At 39.2% G+C, this 26,727-nt stretch overlaps 1 protein-coding gene across 2 annotated transcripts in view; it reads left to right on the top strand.

Moving 5' to 3' along the window:
* CIITA (class II major histocompatibility complex transactivator) overlaps positions 1-26,727 on the top strand; it is a 97,173-nt gene that overhangs the window by 49,353 nt on the left and 21,093 nt on the right. For both annotated transcript variants that reach the window (XM_075179815.1, XM_075179817.1), the window contains exons 2-9: positions 13,581-13,679; positions 14,626-14,685; positions 16,940-16,960; positions 21,557-21,616; positions 22,397-22,462; positions 24,915-24,971; positions 25,792-25,875; positions 25,961-26,065. In XM_075179815.1, the coding sequence (XP_075035916.1) occupies positions 13,581-13,679; positions 14,626-14,685; positions 16,940-16,960; positions 21,557-21,616; positions 22,397-22,462; positions 24,915-24,971; positions 25,792-25,875; positions 25,961-26,065 (552 nt within the window). The remainder of the gene's footprint in view (positions 1-13,580; positions 13,680-14,625; positions 14,686-16,939; positions 16,961-21,556; positions 21,617-22,396; positions 22,463-24,914; positions 24,972-25,791; positions 25,876-25,960; positions 26,066-26,727) is intronic.

Raw genomic sequence — 26,727 nt, 5'->3', positions numbered from 1 at the left:
AATTTAAAGTCATTTGCAGTCAATTTTGACCACCTCACAGGTCACAATATTATTTTCATTCGTTTTCAAACAAAGATTGCAGCAGTTCTTACCAGTGATAAGAAAAAGGCCATTATCATGCCCGGGCATAAGACCAAAAATCCACCTCTTCTATGTGCAATTATTTTTACACAAATCCTGACAACAGTTGTTTAGCCATTTGTAGCATTTGTAAAGCCACACTCAGTAGAGGTAGGGACCTTAACCATCAAGGATCCTCATCCATGTTACGACATTTGAAGCGAGTTCATGGAAAGCTGTTGGGAAAATCAGAAACTTATATTTAAAAAATAACAACAAGCAGTCCAGCATCATCTACCTCCCTTCTCTCATCTAGATCCCAGCACTTGCAATATACACCCCCAACACCTTCATCATCAATATCCTCACAAGTGATGGGAGTTAGTCCTGCATCCAAGTTGCTAAGGCTAGATGACTCCTCCACTAACCATGATTCCTCTGAAGAATTATTGAGCGTCAGTCCCGCTGCTGCTGCTGCTGGGGGTGGATCTTCAACCTAGAAGAAACAGTTTACAGCAATTGACTGTTAAAAAATCCTTTGCTAGAGGAAGAAAGTAAGAAAGCTGTCACCTAGTCGCAAAGCGGATCACAGACGCCATGGGGACTATGCTAGTATTAGATATATGTACAATATCCACTATTAATACAGCTGGTATTAGACAATTACTTGAGCTTGTGTCCCCGGTACCAAATTCCATCACGACACCATTTTACTAGAAAAGCTATTCCTCACCTCTACCAGAAGGTTCGTAAAAATTGAATTATTGGGCTACAAAATGCCATTCTACCCACTGTACACATAACCACAGATATGGGGACAAGCAGAACTGGGCAAACTAAAAATTATATGACTGTGACAGCCTAATGGATCGGTGATTCGCCTTCACCAGCAGGAACAGCAGCAGCATATACCCAAGTACATCACATTTTTCTGAGGCAGGCTACGCTGTGTATTATCTGCTTCACTAAGAGGCATATTATTGTTATTATATATATTATTATTAGTGTCAATAGTATTATCGAGGATAAGGTCACCTCTAAAAAAGAGATTGGTTTTCAAAGAGCATCTAAAGATTTGAAGGCTGTGGGAAAGTCTGATTGAGCGTGGTAGGGAATTCCATAAGTGGGGAGCAGCACAGGAGAAGTCTTGAAGGCAGGAGTCAGAGACGAGACAAAGCGCAGGTCAGAAGTAATACCGCTGACAACCTGTTTTAAAAGCTAAGGGATGTCATTGCACCATGGCTTATCCTGCTTGGACTCTCCTGAGGATATGTGATTTCTGATAATGCCACCAATATTGTTAGAGCATTACAGTGGGGGGAATTCCATCACATTTCCTGTTTTGCTCACACAATCAATTTGATGGTACAGAACTTTTTAAAAATTACAGTGACATGCAGGAGATGCTGTCTGTGTCCTGAAAAATTTTGGGTCATTTTCGGGTTTGTGCAACAGCATGTAGGAGAATGCAGCAGCTGCAAGAAGACTAGAATTTGAGGGGGAATGTACTTTAGTCCAGCGAAGTAGTCAACTGTGAAGAAATTGCAGACACGGTTAGCTTGAGTCAAGTGATTGCCTTAATTATAGTTTTTGAGAAGCAGCTAGAGAAATTGAAGGAGGGAATTAAACTAAACAAATCCGCTAACTATATTGTAATTGTAGATTAAGTACTTCATTCGCTTCACCAGGATCAAAGAGCTATCAACATCTTGTAATGATGTCTCCTCCTTCAGTTTCTCTAGCAACTGGTTCTAGGAAAAATCTTAGCTTTCACAAGACACCCAGTGGTGATGCAGATGAGTCAGCACAACATTTTGCTCTAAAAGAATTGCCCAAAAATTGTGACAGTTCTGCCATAAAATGAACTACAAATTCCATGAGGAAGGCCATTATCGGCAATTACATCAAAGTACACAGACTTCTGTGATGGTGGAGTCCAGCGTGGATGAATTAGTATTGTTTGAGGAAGATGTACGCAATGATGAGGGTGAATATGATGACAGTGTAGATTGCAGGTGCTGAAATCTAGCTAAGAGAAGGGAGCTACCTGATGCTGGTATGCCTGGTAATATTTTCGGTAGAATGGCATCTTGGCAATTTTATGTTTTTCAACAGTAAACTTTCACCTTTTTTAGAGAGGTTATTTTTTCTTTAAAAAGGAACAAGCTTTTTATTAAAATTTTTGTTTCCCTGACTTAAAACCACTAGGCACTTGAACATAGGCTTTAGCACATGAGGTAGAGGGATTAATATCATCATTACTGAGACTGGAGAGTGACAACAACAGTGTCACCCCTCCTGTTTCTGTAGGAGCTATGGCACAATACAATGTTGCTGGAGACTTTGAAGAACACTGACAGCCCTAATATTACAATTTCTGTTTCAGCACTGAACTCTGCCACCTCTCCTGTTTCTGAGTGAGCTATGGTACAGTAAAATGTAACTGCAGATTTAGACCAAGCCAGCCAGCCCTATAATTTATATTTCAGCACTGACTCTTAGCACTCCTCTTTGTCTGTTACCTATGTAACGCAGTAGAATTTGCCTGCAAATTCAGAAGACAAGCCTGCTAGCCCTCCTATTTGTATTTCAGCAATGACTCTTAGCAATGGAGCACTACTCTTTGTCTGTTACCTATATAACACAGTAAAATTTGACTGCAGAATTACACCAACCCTGACAGCACTAGTATTTGTATTTTTCTGCAATGAGAATTAGCAGTGGAGCTCTCCTTTATGTGTGTTACCTAGATAACACAGTAGAATTGGACTGCAGAATTACATGTAGCCTGCCACCACTTTTATTTGTATTTTTCTGTAATGAGATTAAACACTGGAGCTCTCCTTTCTGTGTGTTACCTATATAACACAGTAGAATTGGACTGCAGAATTACATCAACCCTGTAAGCTCTATTATTTGTATTTTTCTGCAATGAGAATTAGCAATGGAGCGATGGAGCTCTCCTGATTACACTGCTACCACCCTCCTCTTTCAATTCTATAACTTTGCCTGCCCAACTGCTCTACACTCTGTGCTACCCCTTCTGTGTCCCTCTCTCAAATGGCGCTAGATCGCCGTGGAGGTCGGTATTTATAGATTCCAAAACTCGTGAGATTGGAGATCCGACGACGTAACGATGACGTTTTGCCTTGTTTTCGATTCCGAAAAAGCACGAAAGAGTCGGCTTGGTACTCGGATCCCCTAAATTCGGGTGTGGCCTGAGCATCTCTAAAATATATATATATATATATATATATATATATATATATGTGTGTATATATCTATATATATGTGTATGTATATATATATATATATATATATATATCATCATCATCATCATCATTTATTTATATAGCGCCAACATATTCCGTAGCGCTTTACAATTGGGGACAAACATAATAAACTAATAAAAACTGTGTGAAACAGACAAAGAGGTGAGAGGGCCCTGCTCGCAAGCTTACAATCTATGGGACAATGGGAGATTGACACATGAGGTTAAGTCTACATTTTGCATTTTGGCCCAGCCAGACTGCAAAGGTAAAAGTGACTTATAAGCTAAATGATCCTGTCACACAACAATGTTGGTCCGGGTGTAGTTGTCTTGTGTGAAATTGTGTAACAGGCGGTAACAGGCTAAAGGTTAAGAGGGTGGTTGAGGAATATTATAAGCTTGTCTGAACAGGTAGGTTTTTAGAGAAAGCTTGAAAGTTTGAAGACCAGAGGAGAGTCTTATTGTGTGAGGGAGAGAATTCCATAGAGTGGGTGCAGCCCGAAAAAAGTCCAGTAACCGGGAATGGGAGGATGTAATGAGGGTGGATGAGAGACACAGATCTTGTGTAGAACGGAGTTGCCGAGTTGGGAGATATTTTGAGACAAGAGAGGAGATGTATGTTGGTGCAGCTTTGTTGATGCCCTTGTAGGTTAGTAAAAGTATTTTATATTGGATTCGGTAGAAAACAGGCAACCAGTGTAGAGACATACAGAATGATTCAACAGAGGAAAAACGATTTGCAAGGAAAATCAGTCTTGCCGCAGCGTGCAAAATAGATTGTAGGGGTTTGAGTCTGTTTTTGGGAAGACCAGTAAGGAGGGAATTGCAGTAGTCAATGCGGGAGATGATAAGTGCATGAATTAAGGTTTTTGCAGTGTCTTGCGTGAGATATGTGCGAATTGAGATGTATGTAGCATGATTTAGATATAAAGTCAATGTGGGGAACAAAGGATAGGTGTGAGTCAAGGATTACACCTAGGCAGCGAGCTTGTGGGGTGGGATTTATGGTCATGTTATCAACAGAAATGTCAGGTATGCTCTTGTTGGTGGGTTGGAATATTATTAACTCTGTTTTAGAAATATTACGTTTGAGTTGGCGAGAGGACATGATATATATATATATATATATATATATATATATATATATATATATATACACGAACAGTTGGAACTTATGCAGCCATACCCATAGTAAGTATCTGCCTACGGGTTCCTAAGAAATATACCAATCTCCACTTAACTTTGTTTATTGTCTTGTTCACATAGTGTTGAATGTAGCACACTGTACAACCAATGACTTTCTGCAACATAACGTGTGACAAAAGTAAACTACTGAAAATCACATACTGAATTCTTATTACGAGTCTAAACTATTTTAAAGATGTGGAAGTAAGAATGAGAAAGTTTTATATATATATATATATATACTGTGGCTGGAGTTACATCCTCTTGTGAAGTGAGTTTGTCAGCATACAATAACATGTTCCACGCCATCGCTTAATTTTAAGGTTTCTGGGGATGTGTTATTGCATGGGAGTAAAGCAAAACTCACTCAGTGTAACAAGGCAAAATAGGCTATTCTAGTTTTTGTTCTTCAGGTAGATTACAACCTTTTTCAACCCTCTTGCATCCTTTTTTCACAGTTGTCCTTGGTTAGTAAACACCCAATGTCTCCCGCAGCTATTTTGCGTTGAGAACTCAATTAGCCAGGGATATGCCAATGTGATATCTAAGGCTGTCCCAGATACATGTTGTGTATGTAGCTGCCAACTGCATCTAATTTCCAGGACAGTCTAATGTTTCAGAGAATTGTTTTCACTATTTTTCTTCACTGATGAGCTGATATGTCCACTCTATCCACTTTTCTTGTGGCTTGTAGCTACAATATCTCTCTTATATGCAGGTACAGATGTAGTGCACATCAAATTGTCCTTTATCGCTAGGTGATTTAATTATTGTTCACATTGCATTGGGTCAAATGTGTTTCCCAAACCATATTGACATTTCCTGCAATACAGTTTTCTGACACCAGGGGGTATATGTATCAAAGTCCGTTTTTTTCATCTCGCGGGTATTCGGCGACTTTGCAGCTAAAATTTAAAGCGGCAATGGCTTGTAAAGGCAAACTTGCCTTTACAAGCCATCGCCACTTTAAATTGTAGCTGCAAAGTCGCCGAATACCCGCTAGATGAAAAAAAACGGACTTTCATACATTTACCCCCAGATGACACTTTGAGAGAATCAAGTCAAAATAGAGAAAACCCAAAGAAAAATACAGGGCACACAGCGACACTGAGCTGGCAGATAACCACGAGAGTGCACATACAACACAAAAGAAAAAGCCTTCTCCAGAGTCAGAAGCTGTTTCAGTTAAGATAAATGGTGAAGGACAGCCATGATTGCCAGCAGCCGACTTTCTTAGGAATTCTACATCTGTCATATCCGTACCTGGCACTGTCTCATTCCATCCTCCCACATCACCGATAGCTGCACAAAGATGCCAGTTGCCAATGGGTACATTAATATTGCCAGTTGATATTGCTGCCTTAAGGCAGCCACACAGACTTTCCATATCACCACCTACCATTGTTATTCCACTACTTTATGTATCAATTGTTCCCACACCCCTTAGTTTGTAAGTTTATTTGGGCAGGGCCATCTTTACCTTCTGTTTCATGTGGTTGTATTTGTATGCCATTTTTCTGTATCATAGCCCCTGCAATGTACAGTACTGCACAATATGTTAGCAGGTGTAACTAAAGATAATAATAATACTCATACTACATGTGTCAGATGAATGTAATGCATGCAGCACATGTGTACTGTGTTTTGTGAATAAAATTAGTATCTTTAGATTAATGAATTGGCACCATCTGTAGTCTGAGCGGAGGTAACTTTCAATCACGTGCTGAAAAAACAGAGTGTGCTGAATAGCGAAGAGCTGCAAGTGATTGACAGTTACCTCTGTTTAGATCACAGAGGCTGCAGCTAATGAACACTTTAAAAACCAGCAGCATATGACACTCTACATCCTCAACTAGCCTCAGTGCTAGACAGCCTGGGCTGGTTACCAGTATAAACCACAACCATAGGGCTCCTTTGCTATAGAGAAAATCAGCCCCAGGGCTAGTGCCTCTGTGTGGGAAGGTGCAAAATAACAGCATGCCAACCCCCCACCTCCCAGAGCTACCTACCCTGTGCTGAAAAGTGCTGCAACTCTTCCCTTCACTTCTGGGCGGTGGGGCCTTTGGCGTTCCTAGAGTGGCATGTTCTCCACTCCAATGGTCCCAGATTAAATGACCGGAGTCCTTTATGAGATCTATGAAAATTATACCAAAATAATATAAAAATTAATGACACACAAGTATTTTCTTGTCCAAGTAAGGTAAAAAAAATAACACTGAAAAATCCCAAATCTCCATAAAAATGACCTACCCTCTCATTATATTATATTAACTGCCACTAAATGATCAAAGCTTGGATTAACTGGGACTCCCCTTCACTGCTAGCCAACCACAAGCTTTTTCTATGGGGATTCTTTGAGGGGTTTTTTTTCTCATTTACATTACTATCAAGAAAGAAGATTTTTTTTTATTTTAGATACTCTTTTATTCAATTCAGTTGTCTATTGTCAGACCATTATACCCAGTCTTGTTATTAAATGGCCCAGTCCCAGCCCCTACATCTCATGGGTGGAGGGGGGGGGTCTCCAGCAATACTCAATACAATCATTCATGGTAAACTGCAGTTCTCAAAACTAATCTGGTCACACAGACGTTACATTGAATGCTCAGATTTGTTTGTTACAGCTTGCAACACTTACATTTAAATGCCAGCTGATATTTTATTATTCTTTCATTAAATGTATTATTTTAAGTTATTACTGCGATGAATAGTAAAGTGCAGCTTTTTTTGGAGGTTAGAGGGGGCGCACCTACAGCCCTTGAAGTGTATCGGTTTGCCCATCACTTATCTACAATGATAAAAGTTACTTGAAAACTTGCTTAAATGTTTAAGATTTTTTTTTTAAAAGAAAGTAGTAAATTGTAGTAAGAAGAGGAGATTTCCATCATGAAATATAGTAGAATACATAGTTAAAATGATTACTGTTATTAAATGTCAGTGTCACACGTTACAATAGGTTTGTGACCGAAACAGGAAGTGGTAACAATATACAGCTGTGTTTCTGTCATGCGCTACATACTTTCTCATGTCCGCTCATGTCTTTTAATAGTATTTAGATATGTGCAGACATGAATCAAACATTTGCATTTGCATAACGTCTTACATTATATTACTCGGAAATCAGAACATCTGGGACTTTGAGTTTGGTCAACAGGATTTAAACACTTACATTTTCCATCTAATTGTGGTTGTGAACACTAATGACTGATAGCACAACCATGACTAAAGATGGGTTAATGGGCCTTTAACACATTATGCTGTAGGCCAGTGATGGATATCAGGCAGCCCTAGGGCCACATCCTCTGTGCCTTCACCTGCGGCCTCCAGCTCCTTCCTGCTTTATTGTCAGATTTGTTTGTTATATCTGTAACACTGCCCGCTGCTATGTGGTTACAGATAAGTGTCTCTTCCTTCAATTAAATGTACGGTTTTACCTTATTAATGAGATTAGGGGTAATGTGCTGCTCTTTCGAAGGTAAGAGGGCTGCACCATGTGACCCCGAAGTGTTTCAGGCTGCCCATAACTGCTCTAGGTGGAATATTATTAGGTAGGATGTGAAGTCAGTCTCAGGCAATTGTATTGCAGGCTTGCAACAAATTATTTTAATATAGCTTGCAATTTTACAGTTGGGGATATTCAGCCAAAATGAAATTATAGTGGACCTGTCATCTAACATATAACACATTTGTAGCTTCTAATTTGCACTAGATTGCTCAATGCTTGATGGATTAATTGCTGTTTGTTATGCAGTAAAGCTAGTAAATAGCCCTCTATTAACTTATAGATCTATTTATGTAATATAAGTTCATGTTACAGTGCAGAAATCATTTAATGATTTTATGTATTGATACTAATAAACAGCAAATGGATGATATTAGGTGGATCTCTTATTAGGTATATTTTCCTCCAATGTAACTTTGCTTACCATGATAGTGTTAGGCTGCCGGTCTGATAACGAACTTGCAGAACAGATGACAGAGGTCTTCACCTATAGCAGCCGCCTTTCCCGTAGAGCTTTATGAGCTCACAAGTACTCGGATGCCCCCAGGACTTAACTCCTAGCGTAGTGCAAGTTCGTTAACAACACCGCAGCGGCAGGTCAGAGGAGGCTGAGTAGATATTAGCGGAGGGTCAGACAAAAGCGGAGGTCAGGGGTCACAAGCAAGTAGAATGGTCAAATAACACGCCAAAGGGTCAGGGTCACCAGCACGACAGCAGAATCCAAGAACAAGGCAATAAGGTCATAACAGGAGGTCCAATAGTAAAGAGGCAGAGTATCCACAGGGAAACTGGGACCAAGCAGGAACAGGACAGGAGCAGGTCAGCAACAGGCAGAATCCACGATATAACCAGCAGGGAGGGCTTTGTCCTGTAACCACCCACAGGGAATGATTATTAATTAATGAAGGTCTAATTAGACCGCAGGCTTGGAGACGCGCGCCCAGCTGCCCTGTGTTGCCGCACTGTCATTTCGGCTTCAGGCCTTTGCCCTGGCAATGGTCAGGCCGAATACAGGAAGTGATGTCCCGGTCGTCATGGAGACGGCCTGGACTCCAAAGACAGGGGGAAGTGAGTCGCGGTGGTGCCCGCGGCCGCCACAGCTCCTACCAGATAAGACACATTTCTATGATTTATATGTGTGAGTACAACAGACAGAAAGAAAACCTGTTACTGTCCATTCTTAATGACAGATATAATATGTTTGGTTTCATATGCTGTGACAATCATCATCAGGTTTTATATGTTCCCAGTGGAAGAACTGCCACCCTGTCATATGGTATAGAGGCTATGTGGTCCATAGGTGAGATGCCTGTGGACAATAGTACATAGTGGAACTTTTTGACTTATCACTTTTCCCTTCTACACTGACATCTCACAACACTTATTGAAACAGGCTGGACCTCCTATGCCTCCTATGCCACAAAGTCGTGGACCGGCTGGGCTTGCCATGCCACCGTCTCCTTTCTTTATCCCAATTGTGCCCTTCTAAACACAGTATGAGGGCTCTGCTGTCGCCACTAGGCTCCTTCACCGGTGCCTAGAGCCGCTTCCTTCTGGGTAACTCTCGTTGCTAGTGTACCCCCTTGCTGAGCACCTGGTCTAGTACCCCTGACCTCTTCCCTCATATTCCCCCCCCCCCATGTCTACCAAACTGGCCAGAGCTGCAGGGTAGCGGGCAGAGTGTTGTTATTAGATGCTGGGTCCCAACTTTAGAACAGCTGGATAACGAATTAGAGTGGTCTATTCTGTAGGAACAGGAATTACAGCCGGTAAGTAGGCGTCAAAGCAGGAGCTTGAAGCAGAGATGTTTTATTAGCTAAAGTAGTCCTTACAAGGACAGTTACACACTAGTGATTTTCAGAAGTTACAGATGGAATACTACATGGTCAAACAGAGCTCTTTTTATACAGATTCTGACACGCAACATCTGAGATATTACATTCAATGTTTACCATCAGGATGTAATATTCTCTAATCTTGGGTTTAAATGCAATTTAAACGTAACAAAATTTACATCAGTCTGTGATTTCCTAAATTACTTGCTGGTTGCACTATTCATTCATTCACTTTGGTTACCTGCAGTCTCCACCTGTTCATTGTATTCGTGTTACCTGTTCCACAATCAGGACCTGTGGCAAAACTGCAGCCCATTTCATATCATCATCATCAATATTTTTCCTGGTTATACTGCCTCTCAGGACCTCAGCGCTTCAATTACCTGCAACCTCCACCTGTTCATTGTATTTGTGTTACCTGTTCCACGATCAAGACCTGTGGCAAACCTGAAGCATATTGCGTATCATCATCGAACCTGCTTTCAGGCTATACTGCCTCTCAGGACCTCAGCGCTTCAGTTACCTGAAGCTTCCACCTTTCATTTGTATTTGTGTTACCTGTTCCATGATCAAGACCTGTGGCAGACTTGCAGCACATTGCGCATAATCACCGATCCTGCTTCCAGGCTATACTGCCTTTCAGGACCTCAGTGCTTCAGTTACCTGCAGCTTCCAAGTCTCCATTATATTTGTGTTATCTATTCCACGATCAAGAGCTATAACTAGTCTGCAGAGCATTGTGTATCATCATTGATTCTGTTTGTAGACTAGAAACCCTGATTGCGCCCTGCTCCTCAAAACACTGTGCATCAGCTCCAATCCTGTGCTCCTTTACCTATTAGGATCTTTGTGCACCTGTGCTCTATTACCATTCCATCTCATTCCTCAGATCTATCTATGTACTTACCTTCCGGAGCTCCAGCTCAGCCTCTCGTCTCATCTGTGTCCGGGTTGTTGTACCCTGCTATGTGCCTCCTAGAGGACTACGACCTGTGGTTAGAGAGCAACCAAGCCAATATCCCCTTGCCGGGATCCTTGGTGAATACCTCTTTTCCCGTTAGACTCCGCACCTCTGGTAGGTTAGTCATCACCTGTGCAGGGTTCGAGGTCTATTCTAACATCTGATACCATGACAGAAGTGTTGGTATGGAACTTTCACTTTGAAGTGAACTGCTGAGGGTCACCTAGGACCCCCTCGAAGATTTAGGGGTTTTGTTAGAGTGAAATTTATTTTAGCTGCATTTTAACACTATGGGCCTGATTCATCAAGGCACATATCTGCTTATTTTGAGCGTATCAAATGCGTATCATTCTGCGCATGCTCAGAACCATCAGATACAGGCGATAAAGCAGCCCTTTTCCATCCGACAGGGTACTTACTACAGCTGACGATTAAGGTGAGTGTCCTGAGCAGGGAAGGGGCGTTCTCCCTCAGTCAGTGTACAGTAGGGGTGTGCCAAACTCGAGTGTACGCAGCCAAACAAGTAACCTTGTTTTTTAGATGTATCACTTGCACCAGCTTTGGCGCTAGTGTAACTTGAGCCTGCGGGTCCGGCGGCATTACAGCTGAACCGTTTGGGGTTGGTTTGTCATTATGGCAGGGAGACCTCCGTGCTGCGAGTCCCGCTGCTATAGTGCCAGCAGCCCCAACTGCTTTGCCTAGTGCTGGTTTTTTATGAAATTGGTGGGGGCCCACTTTTATTTACACTGTATAGAGATGGCAGGTCAGGCGCATCTAATGCCGCCTGTTTCGCCGACTCTGCAGGCGCTGACAGGTACATGTACTTAACCAGTTTCTGTAGTGGAGGGAGATGCTTGTGTCCAAGGAATTGTAGGTCAGTGAGCAAATTTCATTGGAGTCTTTTGTCTGGACTTATATAGTCCTGACTCGAAAACCCACCAGGTTCTCTTGCCACCAGTTGTATGTGATGACATCATTGCACACACAGGGACACTCTGTAAGTAGTTAGTTTCATTGTATACATGCTGACTTCTGTCAACCTACACATTAGAGTGCCTGTACAGTCCTGGGCAATATGCATTACGCCATATACAGTGGATACACAGGCAACAGGGAGTCTACACAAGAATCCTGAGTGATTCTCATGTAGTTTTGGTGTATTATCAACTCCCACCCCCACTCACGTGATGACATAATCACAGGGGGGACATATATATCATACAGCAAACACTCCTTTACAATCATCAACAATCATCAATCAAAACTTGGACCCATCATAAGTAAGGATAAAATTTTAATCTCATAACTAACATTTTTTAAAATCCATGTAATTTAAAAAAGACACATGTCAAAAGAGTGTGCTTGACCACGCCCTTATTGTACTTCACTTAAACATTAGTGCCCCTGATCCGCCTCCAAGCTCATGGGGCTGCAATTGAAAGTTACGTGCAACTCTAAATACAGATGCAAGTTGTTCAAATGTGCAAGATGCAAGCTTTTCAATGGCTTGTAAAGGCAAGGCCTTTACAGGCCAGCGCCGCTTTAAATTTTAGCTGTCAACTCGCTGAACTCCCGCGAGTTGACAAAACCGGACCATAATACATTTACCCCCTGGTATTCAGTAATTAAAAGCAAGTTTCATAAGATAGTTATGACCTTATTATAGATTAATTTCCTTGTCTAAATTACACACAGTAGGTTAAAAATAAATAGGAGAACACATTTAATGATAGGTCGAACACTAATTGCTTGAAGTATAATCATGGCAAAGATTATTTGGTTTACACTTTTGGTCTAATTTTGTATCTATAGAAAAAAAGACTATTGATTTAAAAAGTCATCCAAAAAAAAGCCTTACCTGTCGTAAAAAAATTATAAAGTTCACTGAGACCCTAAAAAATGTAAACTTATTGCCATTTAACCAGCATAAATTTAAAATGCTGAAGTATGTCTTGTCAAAAAGCCACAAAGTACCCCAGTCTTATAAGGCTAGCCATACAAATGCAGATTTGGTCATTTAATACTAATCTTGCCAATACATAAAATGGTCATGGCTTTGCGTATATGCTTGATACTAACACGTACACGCTGCTCGCTTAAATTGGTATTTCAAGTAGGTTTAAAATTCTTAATGACTTATTACTAATGCTTTAAATCAGGGCATATATTAAGTGTGTAACTGTTCTGTGTCCACGTGGGTTTAACACTTGTTACAGGAGTGACTGATTTTATAGCACATTTAGTATAGTAGTCATTACATTCGAACACCTGTAATGAACACCTGTAATAAATGAGAACATATCCACCCTCTGCTAAGGAGGAAACAAAATCCAAGTCAAGGTGCTTTTAGTTTAATAGTTGTTTTTATGAATGAGAAAAAATATCTGAAAAGATTTGTTGTCAGGAAAAAAAGATATACTGTAAGGAATATAGCTTCCTGGTTTGACTATCCTGCTTAGCTTGTATGTATCATTCTGGCAGATGGGTATATTTACTAAACTGCAGGTTTGAAAAGTGGAGATGTTGCCTATAGCAACCAATCAGATTCTAGCTGTCATTTTGTAGAATGTGCTAAATAAATGATAGCTAGAATCTGATTGGTTTCTATAGGCAACATCTCCACTTTTTCAAACCCGCAGTTTAGTAAACATACTTCAAGGTTTCTTTACACCTCTGCTATTGCTTCACCAGTGGTTTCATATATTGCAATAGCATTTAAAATTTAAGTTACAAAGTATATATCATATTCTTATTTTGCCATTATAGGGGATGAATTCTCAGCCATGGATTCAAAAAGTTTACCAGAGAGCTTCCTGCAATTGTTACACAGTGAGGGGGAACCATTTACTGATCTGGATATAAAAGGTCAGTGGTATTTTAATATGTAATAAATTGATAAAAAATAATCTTTAAAATGTTTTGTGAGCAGTAGAAAATGCTCTTTCTATTTTGTCTTTAGCAGTTCAAATGTTTGGTTACATGGATTTTTTTTTTTTACTGCAAATCAACTTTCCCTTTCCCGACCTGTGTTTTGTTTATGTAGTGTGGTATAGAAGTGAAGCATTGGTTGAGTACAAAAAATATCCAGTTTATTTTTTATGCCTAGAGAAATGTCCACTTTTGAGGACAAAAAAAACAAAAACAAACACACCCAAGAGACCAAACAAGATAACTCTTACAGATGGAATCCACTGCCTACATTGTTGAGTTTATTATTTACACTGTAGAGAAGACTGTATCCAACGCTACCTGGAGGTGAAAAAATCTTCTTACTGCCCTGACCCAGTTTATATACGTTTCCACATATGGTCCGTCTCCAATACTGCGTCATTAGCCATTCACATTCAGTTGAAAATGGCTGATGTTGGTCTAGTGATGGACAGTTGCATGTGTTTCACCATAGAGGACAATTATTCCTGTTTGACTGACCAAATTTATTTATTTATGACTTGCCAATGTAACTTATAACTAGAAGCGTGGAAAAAGAATGCAACAAAAAGGGCAAATCGCAGCTATAAACAAAATAAACATTTGCTGCAAAATTGTCAAAAGCAAGAACCACCTATTAGGCTAATACAAATTGTCTGCCTGCCTGCTTAAATGGCACACTCCAGCTATTCGTCTCTCATTTTGGAAACATGGAATGCATTCAGGAAATGATGCATCTTAAAGTAATGCAAGGTTGAACATAGTGGAGGTAATATTATTCTTTATTCATATAGCACTAACATATTATGCAATACTGTACAATATTTATTCATTCAAATCAATATGAAGATATTTATATATAACAAACTTTTTTCCCTACTAGATATACATTTATTTGAAGATGGGCTTCCATTGCGAATCAGTGACTTTGAAAACCTCACAGGTATGGAAATAAGAGATTAATACAGCTCTGAGGAATCTGCAGAAGTTAGAGCAATTTCTGGTCAAGGAACTGTACTCGATCTTATGACAAGGGAGCAATTGCAACAAACAGATTTCTTAGAATTGTCCTGGACAGACATATACAATTCTAAGTGCTCAATAAATTTAAACAGAATAATAATAAGTCTAAGTACTGTGAATTAGACATACCATACAGAACATAATGGTGCAGTTGCCCTCCTACAATAATATAGTGCAGTGCTCCGCAATCGGTGTGCTACGAGATGTTTCTAAGTGTGCCACAGCGCAATGCTTCTAACAGGAGAAAAAACTGTCGCTACCATAGTTGCCAATTCCGATTATAACAAGCGAAATTGGGCTTGTTTTTTTTTCAAGTTGCGGGATTTTTTGCAGGTTGCGGGTTAATGGACGGGTTACACGGGTTGCAGGTTACACATGTGTCCAGCACAGGTCTCTCTCGCCCTTGCTTTAGGTACTGCCTGAGAGTCTGAGACACTCCTAATCTTCTGCCCCTCCTCTCTCCTACGTATGTTCCTTTCCTAACTTCCTTTCCCACTGTAGCCAAAAGTCCTGGCCTCCTCCCTACGTATCCTTTCCCTGGGTATGGAGCTAGCACTGCCCCTTTCCTGTTACTTGCTGTGGTTATCCCGTTTTTGGTGAGTTTATATTCATAAAACTTTCTCTCTTTTAATCACTGATCTCCGCTGTTTCTTCCCTCCAGCAGTCTCTTCCTTTCTCTCCCACATTAACTGTAAACTGACAGCACAACAACGTCAGCAAGCAGTGTTTCTCTCTGTCTCCGGGCTTAAAGTGCTAGCTCTTTGGAACAGGGACATCTGCAGTCACTTCCTATAGAACCTTTCATATTGTGCAATGGTGTGCCGCGGAGTTCTGGGCAGAACTTAGGTGTGCAGAGGGTGAGGAAAGGTTGCAGAGTACTGATATAGTGCAATTAAACTTGTTGGAACAGGGACGTCTGCAGTCACTTCCTATAGAACGTGTTCACTTCCTATAGGTGTGCACTTCCTATAGCAATTAAAGTTGTTGGAACAGGGACGTCTGCAGTCACTTCCTATAGAACGTTTCATATTGTGCAATGGTGTGCCGCGGAATTCTGGGCAGGGCTTAGGTGTGCCGAGGGTGAGAAAAGGTTGCGGAGTACTGATATAGTGAAATTAAACTTGTTGGACCTGTGTTGCAGGAAGGCTTTAAAAATAGTCTGGAGGTTTGTGGAAAAAAACACATTCAGATGACTCCAGAGTGTAATGCTGTGTTTTGTAAAACCAAACCCATGCTCCTTGAGAGACCTGTCCTTTTTTTCCTTAATGTCAGGCAACAGTTTGATCACTAGACAGAAGCCACTGATGTTGGGTGTGGGGCTGATCTCTGCCAGGGCTTTGAGATGGTAGAGCATTTGGGACCTCATTTAGAGTCGGACGCAAAGTCAGTTTTAGACGCATCAAACAAAAAAACACTATCACGCATGTGCAGCAAGCACCATATTGGACGCAATTAACACTTGCGACAGCTTGCGGCTCACTACGAGTGAATGGGCGGAATGCGGAATTGTGAAGGCGTGACCATGTAAGTAAATCCTAGTCACAGTGAGGCACAGACGTAACACACATCAAAAAAGGGCTAAAACTGTGTGGCAGGAATTAGGTGGTGCAAGCAGTTAGCTAGCTGCAGGAACTGCTCGTAGCTCGGTAGGGTAATACGAGTGGGATGCGACTGGGGTTGCTTTCCACTCGTAATGCCCTACCAAGCTGCGGCACACTCCAACTCTTACACTTCTTAGACGGACTAGACTCTAAATGAGGTCCTTAATGTCTAAGCTAGGAGATCCTGCATTCACAGCATGTATATTGCTCATTCACTGCCACCCTGTACACTCCTAACTTCTGTTCCTGTGTTGCTGTGCTTAGTGCTGATAAAGCCGCTGATGAGAACACAAAGCCTTCTAACTGATTAGAGGACAGAAGTTTCCTGTTCTTGCAGCAGGATATTGTATAATTACAGATGCCCGTGAGACCATTCCACTGCACATGGTGCAGCCTCGGCAATTAAAGTGTAAACAGAACTGTGGACAGATGTCTACATTTTATTTCAATTTATTTTATAATTTCTTGGGGTAAAGGGGCCATGTCAGTAATGCTGTGGGACACTAGTGAAATAAAATGACACTACTCTGCAAAGATGAATCTATGTACAACTAATTTATTGCTCTTTTCCAGATTTTTTGGAGCATCCAGTGGGTAAGTTGTTTTCTTAAATAGTGAGAATGTGTGATATATTAATTTCACTGTCTCAATTTTGTTACATTGATTCAGCAGCAGTTGCTATGACACACTAACATGAATGTTTAATAATATGCCTATGATTTTACTCATTAGGGGCCTGATGCTGAGTTAGGAGCAAAGCAAGAACAAGGAGCAACTTTGCACCTGGTCAAACCATGTTACAATGCAAGGGGTACAAATTGATTTCTTTTTTTTCGCTCAAGGAAAATACTGGCTGTTTTTCATGAAGCACACAAATACTTGGTAGCTTTATTTTTACACTGAAATTATTGATGAATTTGATCTATTACCTGCTGTATCCCAACTATAAATCTGTCCCCACATTTTACATTTACCTCCCCCTCTAATGGAACATGGTTTTACCGAGGTGCAAATTTGCTCCTTTAATTTGCTTTGCTCTTAACTCAGCATCAAACCATAGGTGTGCACTGAGCAAGCAAGTTAGTATGCAACATATTAATATTTTAGGAGGAAAAGAGGGGTAGGGTCATTTGGTTCTAAAGAGAGGAACAATCACTCTGAAAAAACTATGACCTATAAACTTTTTATTATGAACCAGAAAGTCCTCAGCCTAGAATTACCACCTTCAAGAAATTGTAAGTGTTTTTTTTTCTTTTTTTAATTCTTTGGCTGTATTAGTAAATCAGTAGTAAATTAGTATAAAGAGAAGAAGTGGGTAATGAAACAAAGTTCAAGGTTTAGGTTCAAGGTTCACCTTAAAAATATTCTTAAGTTAAAGAGGACATTGCTCCAAGATACATCTAAGAATGCCCACTGTGGGCTCTGAATTCTCATCACTTATACCGGTTATGGTCGTAAGTGGTGAGAGATCTTGACAATTTTGAAGCTTATGATTATGTCAATGCACACACATACTGTACAGGTTTCTACATTGGTTTTCTTTAAAAAGAAAAAAAGGGAACTTTAGAGCATTGCCAAATGAGAGACTTGAAGAGATTAAAGTGTTGTTTACTATAAACACCACCAAACTTTGTTTACAGATCACTAAATTAAATTGAAGAGCTTTTTTTTAACACATTAAGACAAAGCAACTTTAACGTATAGAAGCATAAATAGGCTTATTTAATAACAGTGCTATGTAACCAATCAGACATTAGCTTTTTTTTTAATCTAGTCTGGCTTGAGGAAAATCAGTAATAACCGTATCATATAAAAATGTGTTAAAAAAATAATTTCATCTTTGACCAGAGCCTCCTGGTCAGTTATTCTACCAAGAGTATTTCAGGGTCCTTAGTTACTAAGGATGGCCATGAAACATGCTCTCTACGGTTACAGCACATTTTTGTATGTGGCACCAAGTTGTTACAGAAGCTCCAAAGTAGTTTGGCAGTTACCAACTTTCCTGGATTATCTGAAAGTAGGCAAGTCATATTTATTTAAAACCACACTAGTATGTGAACTAAAAATCTGTGTGAATGATTGCATGTAAACTACACCTTTTCTTTCCTTTGTTATGACTGTAGTGTTATCTTTCACAATTAGTATTATTACTGAAACTGTCCTCCACCTCTCATTCATTGAATCTCACTGACATTACTGAGATGTTTCTAGTAAGTTTATTAAGAGGACAGATAAAAAGATAATTAAGACATCATAGTAGTTTAGATTTTTTTACTTCTTTTTTAAACTACTATAAAGCTACATGTGCTAACATGGACATCTTAGCACATGAAAAAAAACTACCTGTATGTCATTGTTTCACCTGGCTTTAGTTGAATAAAGCCAAACAGAGAACACTTATCTATATTTAATTCATAAACCCAAATTGATGATTTGCTAATCATTGCCATTATTGCGTTTGCTGCCATCTGTTGGAAATAAAGCACATGCTAAGCTGTCTCATTTAGGATGTGTACTCACGGGCAGAGAAACATAAAAAGCAGACTTGCTGTGTATTTGGAGGATAACCAGGTGATTGCAGTGCAGGGCAGCTTACCAATGGTGAATGTTCAACTGCTCATGAGTACAAGCTCTTAATCTGAGCTTTAACATTCCCCTCCCTCGCACTGTCTCTAATTTATTCACTTAAACAGAGCTTGGCAGCCAGCAGTGCTTTATATACCTACATACACACAGTGGATACACTCTGGAATACAAGTATCCCAACAAGTAAAACTCACCTACAAATAGAGTGCAGACAAGGCGTCAGATTGTCATATAAAAAAATAAGATCTTTCTCAACTTGTGTTTACAACTGAGGAAACAAGTCAGGCTATCAAAATTGTAAGAGCAGCTTCCTCCTTGGCCCAGATGGCTTTTCTGCACAGTATAATAAACCACAAAATGGCCTCTTACTTCCCTGGCTGACAAATCTTTTTTAACTCTCTTTACAAAAACCTGGTTTCTAATGAGTATAGTTATGCAAGAACTAGAAAAGTATCCTAACGTGTGCATGTGCTATGAACCCAATATCTCTGGAAAAGTTTGATTAAACAAAGTCATCACCTATCTAATTCAGCCAAAGTAAAACAGGTTTGTAAATGGGCTGTCAGGTCCTAGATACCAGTAGCACCATTAACTTAATTCACATCACTAATAAGGAAATAATCCCCCACACTATTATGGCTTTGGATGACAAAAAGCCTTAGAGTGGATTGAAACTTTGTGCAACAGATGTTAGCACGTATGGGCTTGAAATATAAATGGCATATCTGCCCTATTTCATAACCCATCTGTGATCTCTATAAATTACTTTTTAACCCCCCCCCCCCCCATTTAAGGTCTCAAATGACATTCACAGAGGTTTCTCACTGTCATCCCTCATATTCGCCCTTGTACCAGTGGCGGATCCAGGGGGGGGGGGGGGGCGATCAGGGCGATCACATTCAGAGCAGCCGGGCAGCACACTGTCCCTGCCTGTCACGGCTGGATGGACCTGCACATAGTGTGCAGCCGTCAGCAGCCTAAGATGTTAGAAAGGGGCGGGGCCTAAATCGCCTCCTCCCCCCCCCTATCTCGCCCCGGGTACAGCATTTTTCTAGATCCGCCCCTGCCTTGTACAACCTTTAGCAAGCAAAATAAGAAACAATGCAAATATGTGAGGTATTAAAGTCGGTCCTAGGGATTACAAAGTAGCAGCATATGCTGATGATACATTATTTATTCTCACAAACCCCCTTACCACACTCTCTAATCTACTCCTAGAAATACAGAATTATAGCGCTTTCTCAGGATACGAGATTAGTGCAGATAAAACAGAAGTCTTGGATCTTTCCCTCACCCACCAAGAAACTTCTGGATATTTGACCTTCTTATTTAAGTGTTATCGATATCCACCACTCTATGGTTGTCCAAACACGAGACTCCTCTCCTCAAAGACTCACCATATTATGCAACTATATGGGAGCATACCTCCAGGAAATATGACCCAATCACCATCCCTGAAGTGGTCTAACCCTTATGGAACATTCCTCCGTTCCCACTAGGTATGAATCCATGAGCCTTTTTAGCCTGGGATAAATAAGAAAAATAGATTCCTAAATAATCTGACAATCCTGGTTTACTTGCCTGTTTTCCCTGAGCTCCAATGTAGACACCAACTTACTATTAGAAATTATTTCAAATAAGGAACGTTTTAACACTCTAGAGCAGACCAGGTCAACCTGTGGTTCTGTAGGTGTTGTGATGCTACAAGTTCCAGCATATCTTGTTTGTTGTAGTCTGTCTATCTGCTGGCTGTGGGACTTGTAGTTTCCCCATACCTGAAGAGCCTCAGGTTGGCCAGGCCAGCCCTAGAGGATTAACAAAACCTTATTGTGCACATTCCATCATTGAATCATTGTGTGTTTTAACACTTCCTCCAAAGAGCCACATATATATATATATATATATATATATATATATATATATATATATATATATATATATGTATATGTGCTACCTAATAAAAACTCAAAATAAAATGGGAGCACAGTTTGGGAGTTGTCCTCTACCCTTTGTTTATGCATCAGGTAAAAAGCCTATGATCCCCTCGAGAATCTATTCCTTTTCTCTAGTTGCCTCTAACTTCACACCTTCCTTATGTCATCTCGGTGATCAGTCGAGTTTAGTTTATATACAGTATGGGATACATTTCAAGCGTAGTACACAACTTAGCGATGCTTTCAAGTGTAGCAGCTCTGGACTAATCACTTTAACGTCTCTCCCACTTGTAACTGCTAGGACCTAGGCCGTCGCTTTTTCTCAAACCTTGTACACCCAGTTTTTGGAGATGTTATGCCATGCCATAGACATTTAGTCCTCTCGGTACTCTATTCCTGTGGTTGATTCCTGACCCCTATCCCCTTCCTTACTCCTACCCCTGCTCTCCCTTACCTCATACTTTGCCGAATTTTAGTTAACTGATTTTACACAGTTTTACTGTAATTAACGGAACATAGTTTCTACTCAATACAACTTACTTTCACAATTGCCAATGTATTTTTTGGTTGTTGTTTATTTAAAAAAAAATAAAAGTTCTGTGTTGTTAAAATTATGTCAACTTTGTTCACTGCATTCTATGCCATCCAAGTAATAAGTCTCTTTTTTCAGATGTAGACATCGTAAACTATGTAGATGGTAATGAAAATGAACATCTGGAGACCTTATTGAGTAAGTCAAATTTAAATGAGAAACAAATGTAAACTATCTGATGTAAATAAAGTACACATATTTGGTACTATCATACGCGGGATAATTTATTGATTTCCTTTTAAAGTCAATATCTGGTGCTGTAAAAATTGTGTGCAAAGAACTATGGGAAGAATCGTAAAAAAAAATGTATTTCATATTTTGGCAGCCAACATAAAATTTGGTTTGGTTATAAAGGGTGATTTGCATAAAATATTCATTTTTGTACTTTGCATATGCATATCTCTATATTATGATTTTTTTCATATCCATGGAGATGCTGAAAAGCAGAGGAAAGGGGGTGCAAAGGGTGGCGAATACAGGCGTGGTAAGATAATTATGATATAATACTAGGTGGGCGCAGCTGCCGATACGCCTTTCAGAAGGTGTATCTGTTGCGGGTGCTAGACCCCAGGTGCAAAGATCCGTGCTGATGATGAGGATTGTAAGCAGGGACCTTTGAAGTGTTAAAAAAATATATAAATGGAAAAAAATTGTGTACCCTTAATTATTTACATATACAAACATTGGCACTTGGTGCTGCCTAGAGAAACTTCGAACTGGGAAACTTTGTTTTTTAATATTTATCAATATCTTCCCAGTAACTTTTAGGTAAAACTAAGATACAATAAATGTAGGTAGAACATTTTGTTGACACACAATCAGAATGTTGCTTGATCCATTTATTTTTTTAATTAATTAAGTCATGAAGAGGCAAGTCAGCTAGAAATTTAAATCTACTGTACCTGTTTTTGTTCACAGATGAATCATTTATCGAAACAGATGAAGGTGTACAAAAATCAAGAGCAAAACGTGCAAGAAAAAAATGTGAGTGTTGAAAGTTATTGCCTTTTTCACACAGTGAAATAACGCTTATTTGTTCACACAAACAGTAGTTTAATTATTTTGATTTCAAGCATGGCAGAGTAGCTATTATTTGTGACCTGCAAGAACCAGGGGAGAAATTGTTTTGAGAATCAGAAAGTTGAAGAATTTAAGTGAGTCAGCGATTGAGATGTTTAATTGCAAAAAAATATTATTATCAAAAACCATGTGAACAATAACAATAACATAAAATATGTTTCTCTGCAATCATGCATGTAAGATAAGTGACACACGTGTTCAGGACAAATTGTCTAGGGAAAAGATCACCAGACAGAGAGTGAAAACAAATTATTAATGTAACCTGTATTACATGTATGTGGGTATCCTAATGTATTTAAAATCAGAAGCATTAAATAATTAATGAATGAAATGGGAACTGACAGAGGGTTAAGAAAGTTATCTAGTACTCCCTAAAAACAAAATATTATACTATGAGTAAACTTTTCACCCCTGGAAATTATTTGTGCACAGATAGTTTGTTAAAAATGACTGCCAGCATACTATGCACATAGGCTGGACTTGATTATTATATACTGTGTATGTTTCAGACATGAAATTGTTAATTTAACATTAACTCTATTTTTGTTATACTTTATTTAGTGATTATTACACTCATCATCACCTCTGTGACTCATCATGATGCATCTTTTCCTACCTAATTTATCCCAACATATTTGGTTGTGCAGAATAAATTCCCCCTTTATTTTTTCTGTTTAGCACTTTTAGGGCTGTGACTTCCCTCATCTTCACCCAGCACCCCACCCATTTAATCGTTAGAGTTTTTAATTAGTGTAGGTTTCAGGTAGGTCCTGCCAGCATTATTTATAACCTCTATGCAGGTGCAACAGAAAGAGGTATGTACCCATGTTATAGGAATGAATTATTAGCGGAAGTACTCTGAATGAGGTCACATTGTCACGATTGATGGCTATTCACAATTTAATCAAAATGTACACTGAGAACCTCATGTTAATTTCAGATATTATATTTTATATTGATATTACATAGTCTAATACACAATTGTTTGTTGTTGTTGTTGTTATTAGTATGTCTTTAGTGTTTAAAGTGGGCTCTTGCATTCTTGTTCTTTATACATAAACAAGTCACAAGCTGTCTGTGCATAAAATATAATTGAAGGGATAAAAATATTAATTAAGAGTCAGTTTTTTAAGGAGTTCCAAATGCCCTTCTTAATTCTCTGACACCTATTTTTTAAGCATGTTCTTTTTACTCATTCATCATTATGTTAAATAAAGTAATTGAAAGTCACAATGTACTAGTTACTGGTGATATCAGTTCAATCTTGCTACCTCAGGTCAGTTTTAAATGAGTTTTGGGGTGAAGTTTATATTATAGGGCACTAATACAGATTTGCCACTCTTTCCACTATTTTGTATTTAACTTCTTATTTAGTTTACTCATACCCAGCATTAATTGTATTTTTGTTAAAATATAACAAAATGGGGACTTGTGCAAAATAATGATACTAAGAAAGGATGAATAATGAATAGTGAATTAAGTTTGTAGGACATAGTAAATAAAAAAAGCCCATCTTCAATAACAACCCTTAGACAAACCATAGGCTAAGAAGCCGAGATAATAGTAACCCTTTGTGTTCTGTCTATTGATAAAACTAATATATATTTCGGAGTGTATAAGAAAAGAAACAAGTTGAATGTATGGATGTATAGAGCTGCATTTAACACCACAATCTTCCTGCAATATTTTGAGAGGAGCCTCACATCACTAGCTTGTGCTGTTCAGGGACCCTGCTCCTTCGACTATCTAATTCTCAGTCTGTGGCCTCCTAGCATTCTGGCTCCTCCCCCTGTCATATGAAGCCTTGCCCTTACTAACATAATTCCACAAGTGGACAGGTCTTTGCCTGCCACACGATGAACACACTCATCTCCTGAAATACTATGTACTGCTATGAACATTCACATGACCTGATTGGCTAAAAGTCTTTTTCCTCACCCACTTTAAAGCTGGAGACATTTGTTAGAGCTAATAAAAATTGTAAACAAAAGGTGCTCAGGCTGTATAGTCAAGTACAACTTAAAACAGAAAATGGGAGACTCCATTACAACCATAAATATCTTCAGCATGTTTATTTTAAAGAAGGGCGTTAAACATATATTACTTGGGTTTGATGAGTGAAATGAGAGTTCAGACTGGCATTGTGGACTTTATAGATGTCCCCCTAGTGGTTCCATCAGAGAACATGCTGCCTTCTGTATGCACAAATGACACTTACGCGAAATTGATGCTTGTACCATAGGGCGCAAAACTACATTCATTCTATCAATAAGGGAAAGTCACACATTACCTAAAATATAACATATAACCATGTTTTTTGATTTTTGTTTACATCCATATTTATAATCTTTTTCAGGTTTTTCAAGAGAAAATCCTCATTCCCAAGAAACACCACCAAAACGAAGGAAAAAAGGTATATATTTGGATATAACAGTTATTTTCATATATAAAGCAATAAGGTAAAATGCACTGTTCAGTTCATTGTCTACAAGAATGTCAGCAATTGCTTACAACACAGGGTGATTTTAACCTTGCAAATAAGTTCATCCTGTGTATTCAGAACCTACACTGGCGGTGAGCCCAAATAAGGGCTCACAGTTTCCCAGCAACATAAAACTCAAACAAAATCTTAATAGAACACACAGGTAAAAACCGGACATGCAGCAAGGAATTGTGGGTAGGTAAATGCAAAATAACAGTTTCTATATGTAGGCAGTAAAAACACCAATCAATTGTACATCGTTTTCAGCTACAGATAAGATGGACATAAACTGATTTTCAGAAAATGTAATTAAGATTTGCACTCAAAACAAAATATTTAGTTTTGAGTGTAGCTTTACACCAGGCCTGTCCAACCTGCGGCCCTCCAGGTGTTGTGAAACTACAAGTCCCAGCATGCCCTTCCAGATATCAACTGGTTGTCTACTGTAGTTTCACAACACCTGGAGGGCCGCAGGTTGGACAGGCCTGCTTTACACCAATCCAGCAGTTCTACAAAGGCTCCTCCAGTCCGTCCTTCTCTCTCCTACTATAGCTGACCTGATTTGAACATTCAGCAGTGTTGTTGATGCCCCTTCATCCTCCCCTGTTAGCTAAGCCTTAAAAATTCAGCCATAATTATTGATTAGAGCGTGGAGAACTTTTACATCCCAAGATTTCTTCCATCTGTGGTTTTTAAAGTGGATCTAATTTATTTTATATTGGTGTAAACTGATTTTTATTTTCTTCACCAGATAACCCTGCATTAAGTATTGGAAAACATTATTTTCCAGACTCAGCAAATATTCCCTGCTTGTCTCCACCTTCAGGATCACCAGGTATGAGCTGCACCTCTCTAGGCTTCCCTCCTGTTTGCATGTTGCAGAATAAGGTGCTGATAGGACCATTTCTCTTTCTCCTCAGGTAACACATATCACCCCAGTGCGTTTCCTGTGGTGTCAGCTTTCTTCCCACCGTCAGCCCTAAATTTCCCTATACTTCCTGGGACAAAAGTAATTATTTACACAGGTAAGTGTGATATATCAGTACAAAGGGGTTAGATAGAGGTGGACTAAATGTTAAATTCATGAGTACAGTAATCGATCTAGGAGCCAGCTGGATGCTTTAGAGAGCTATGTAAGTGATTTACAGAAATCATCCCCAAAAGTTAAAGGGCAGCACTGTGACTGCCTCTTTTCATGGGATTTAGCTGGCATCTTATTTAATATTAACAAGAAGGAAAGACGGCAACCTTTCAACATTGCTTTCTTTATTCTTAAATGCATTCTGAAATACAATTATATTTCTATTTCTCTAATTCTATTTTGGACAATTCTGTATGTTTGTAAATTCCTTCATTATTTTATATCTAGCAGCAAAAAGGATTTCTGCATGGGAACAAAAAAAATTCTGCCCACTAAGGTGGTGGCAACACCTCGACTTTTCCTTTTTAAGTTTCTTAAGTTTTAATGAGTCTACCCCCTATTGCAGTTCATGTGTACTTTTTGGCACTTGGGTAGAGATATTTAATAATGAATTAAACTAGAGGGTCTGTGGTTTAGGACCAAAGTAGATCTCCATGATATTTATGGTGGGTCTTCATGATCCTATTTTGCAAAACTATTATACACATAATGACCTAACAGGAATATTTTAATAAAATAGAAAATAAGAAGATGAATCATTAATTA

This window comes from Mixophyes fleayi, chromosome 7 (genome assembly GCF_038048845.1).
Source record: "Mixophyes fleayi isolate aMixFle1 chromosome 7, aMixFle1.hap1, whole genome shotgun sequence".
Classification (NCBI taxonomy): domain Eukaryota; kingdom Metazoa; phylum Chordata; class Amphibia; order Anura; family Limnodynastidae; genus Mixophyes; species Mixophyes fleayi.
This window is presented reverse-complemented; position numbering and strand designations above follow the sequence as displayed.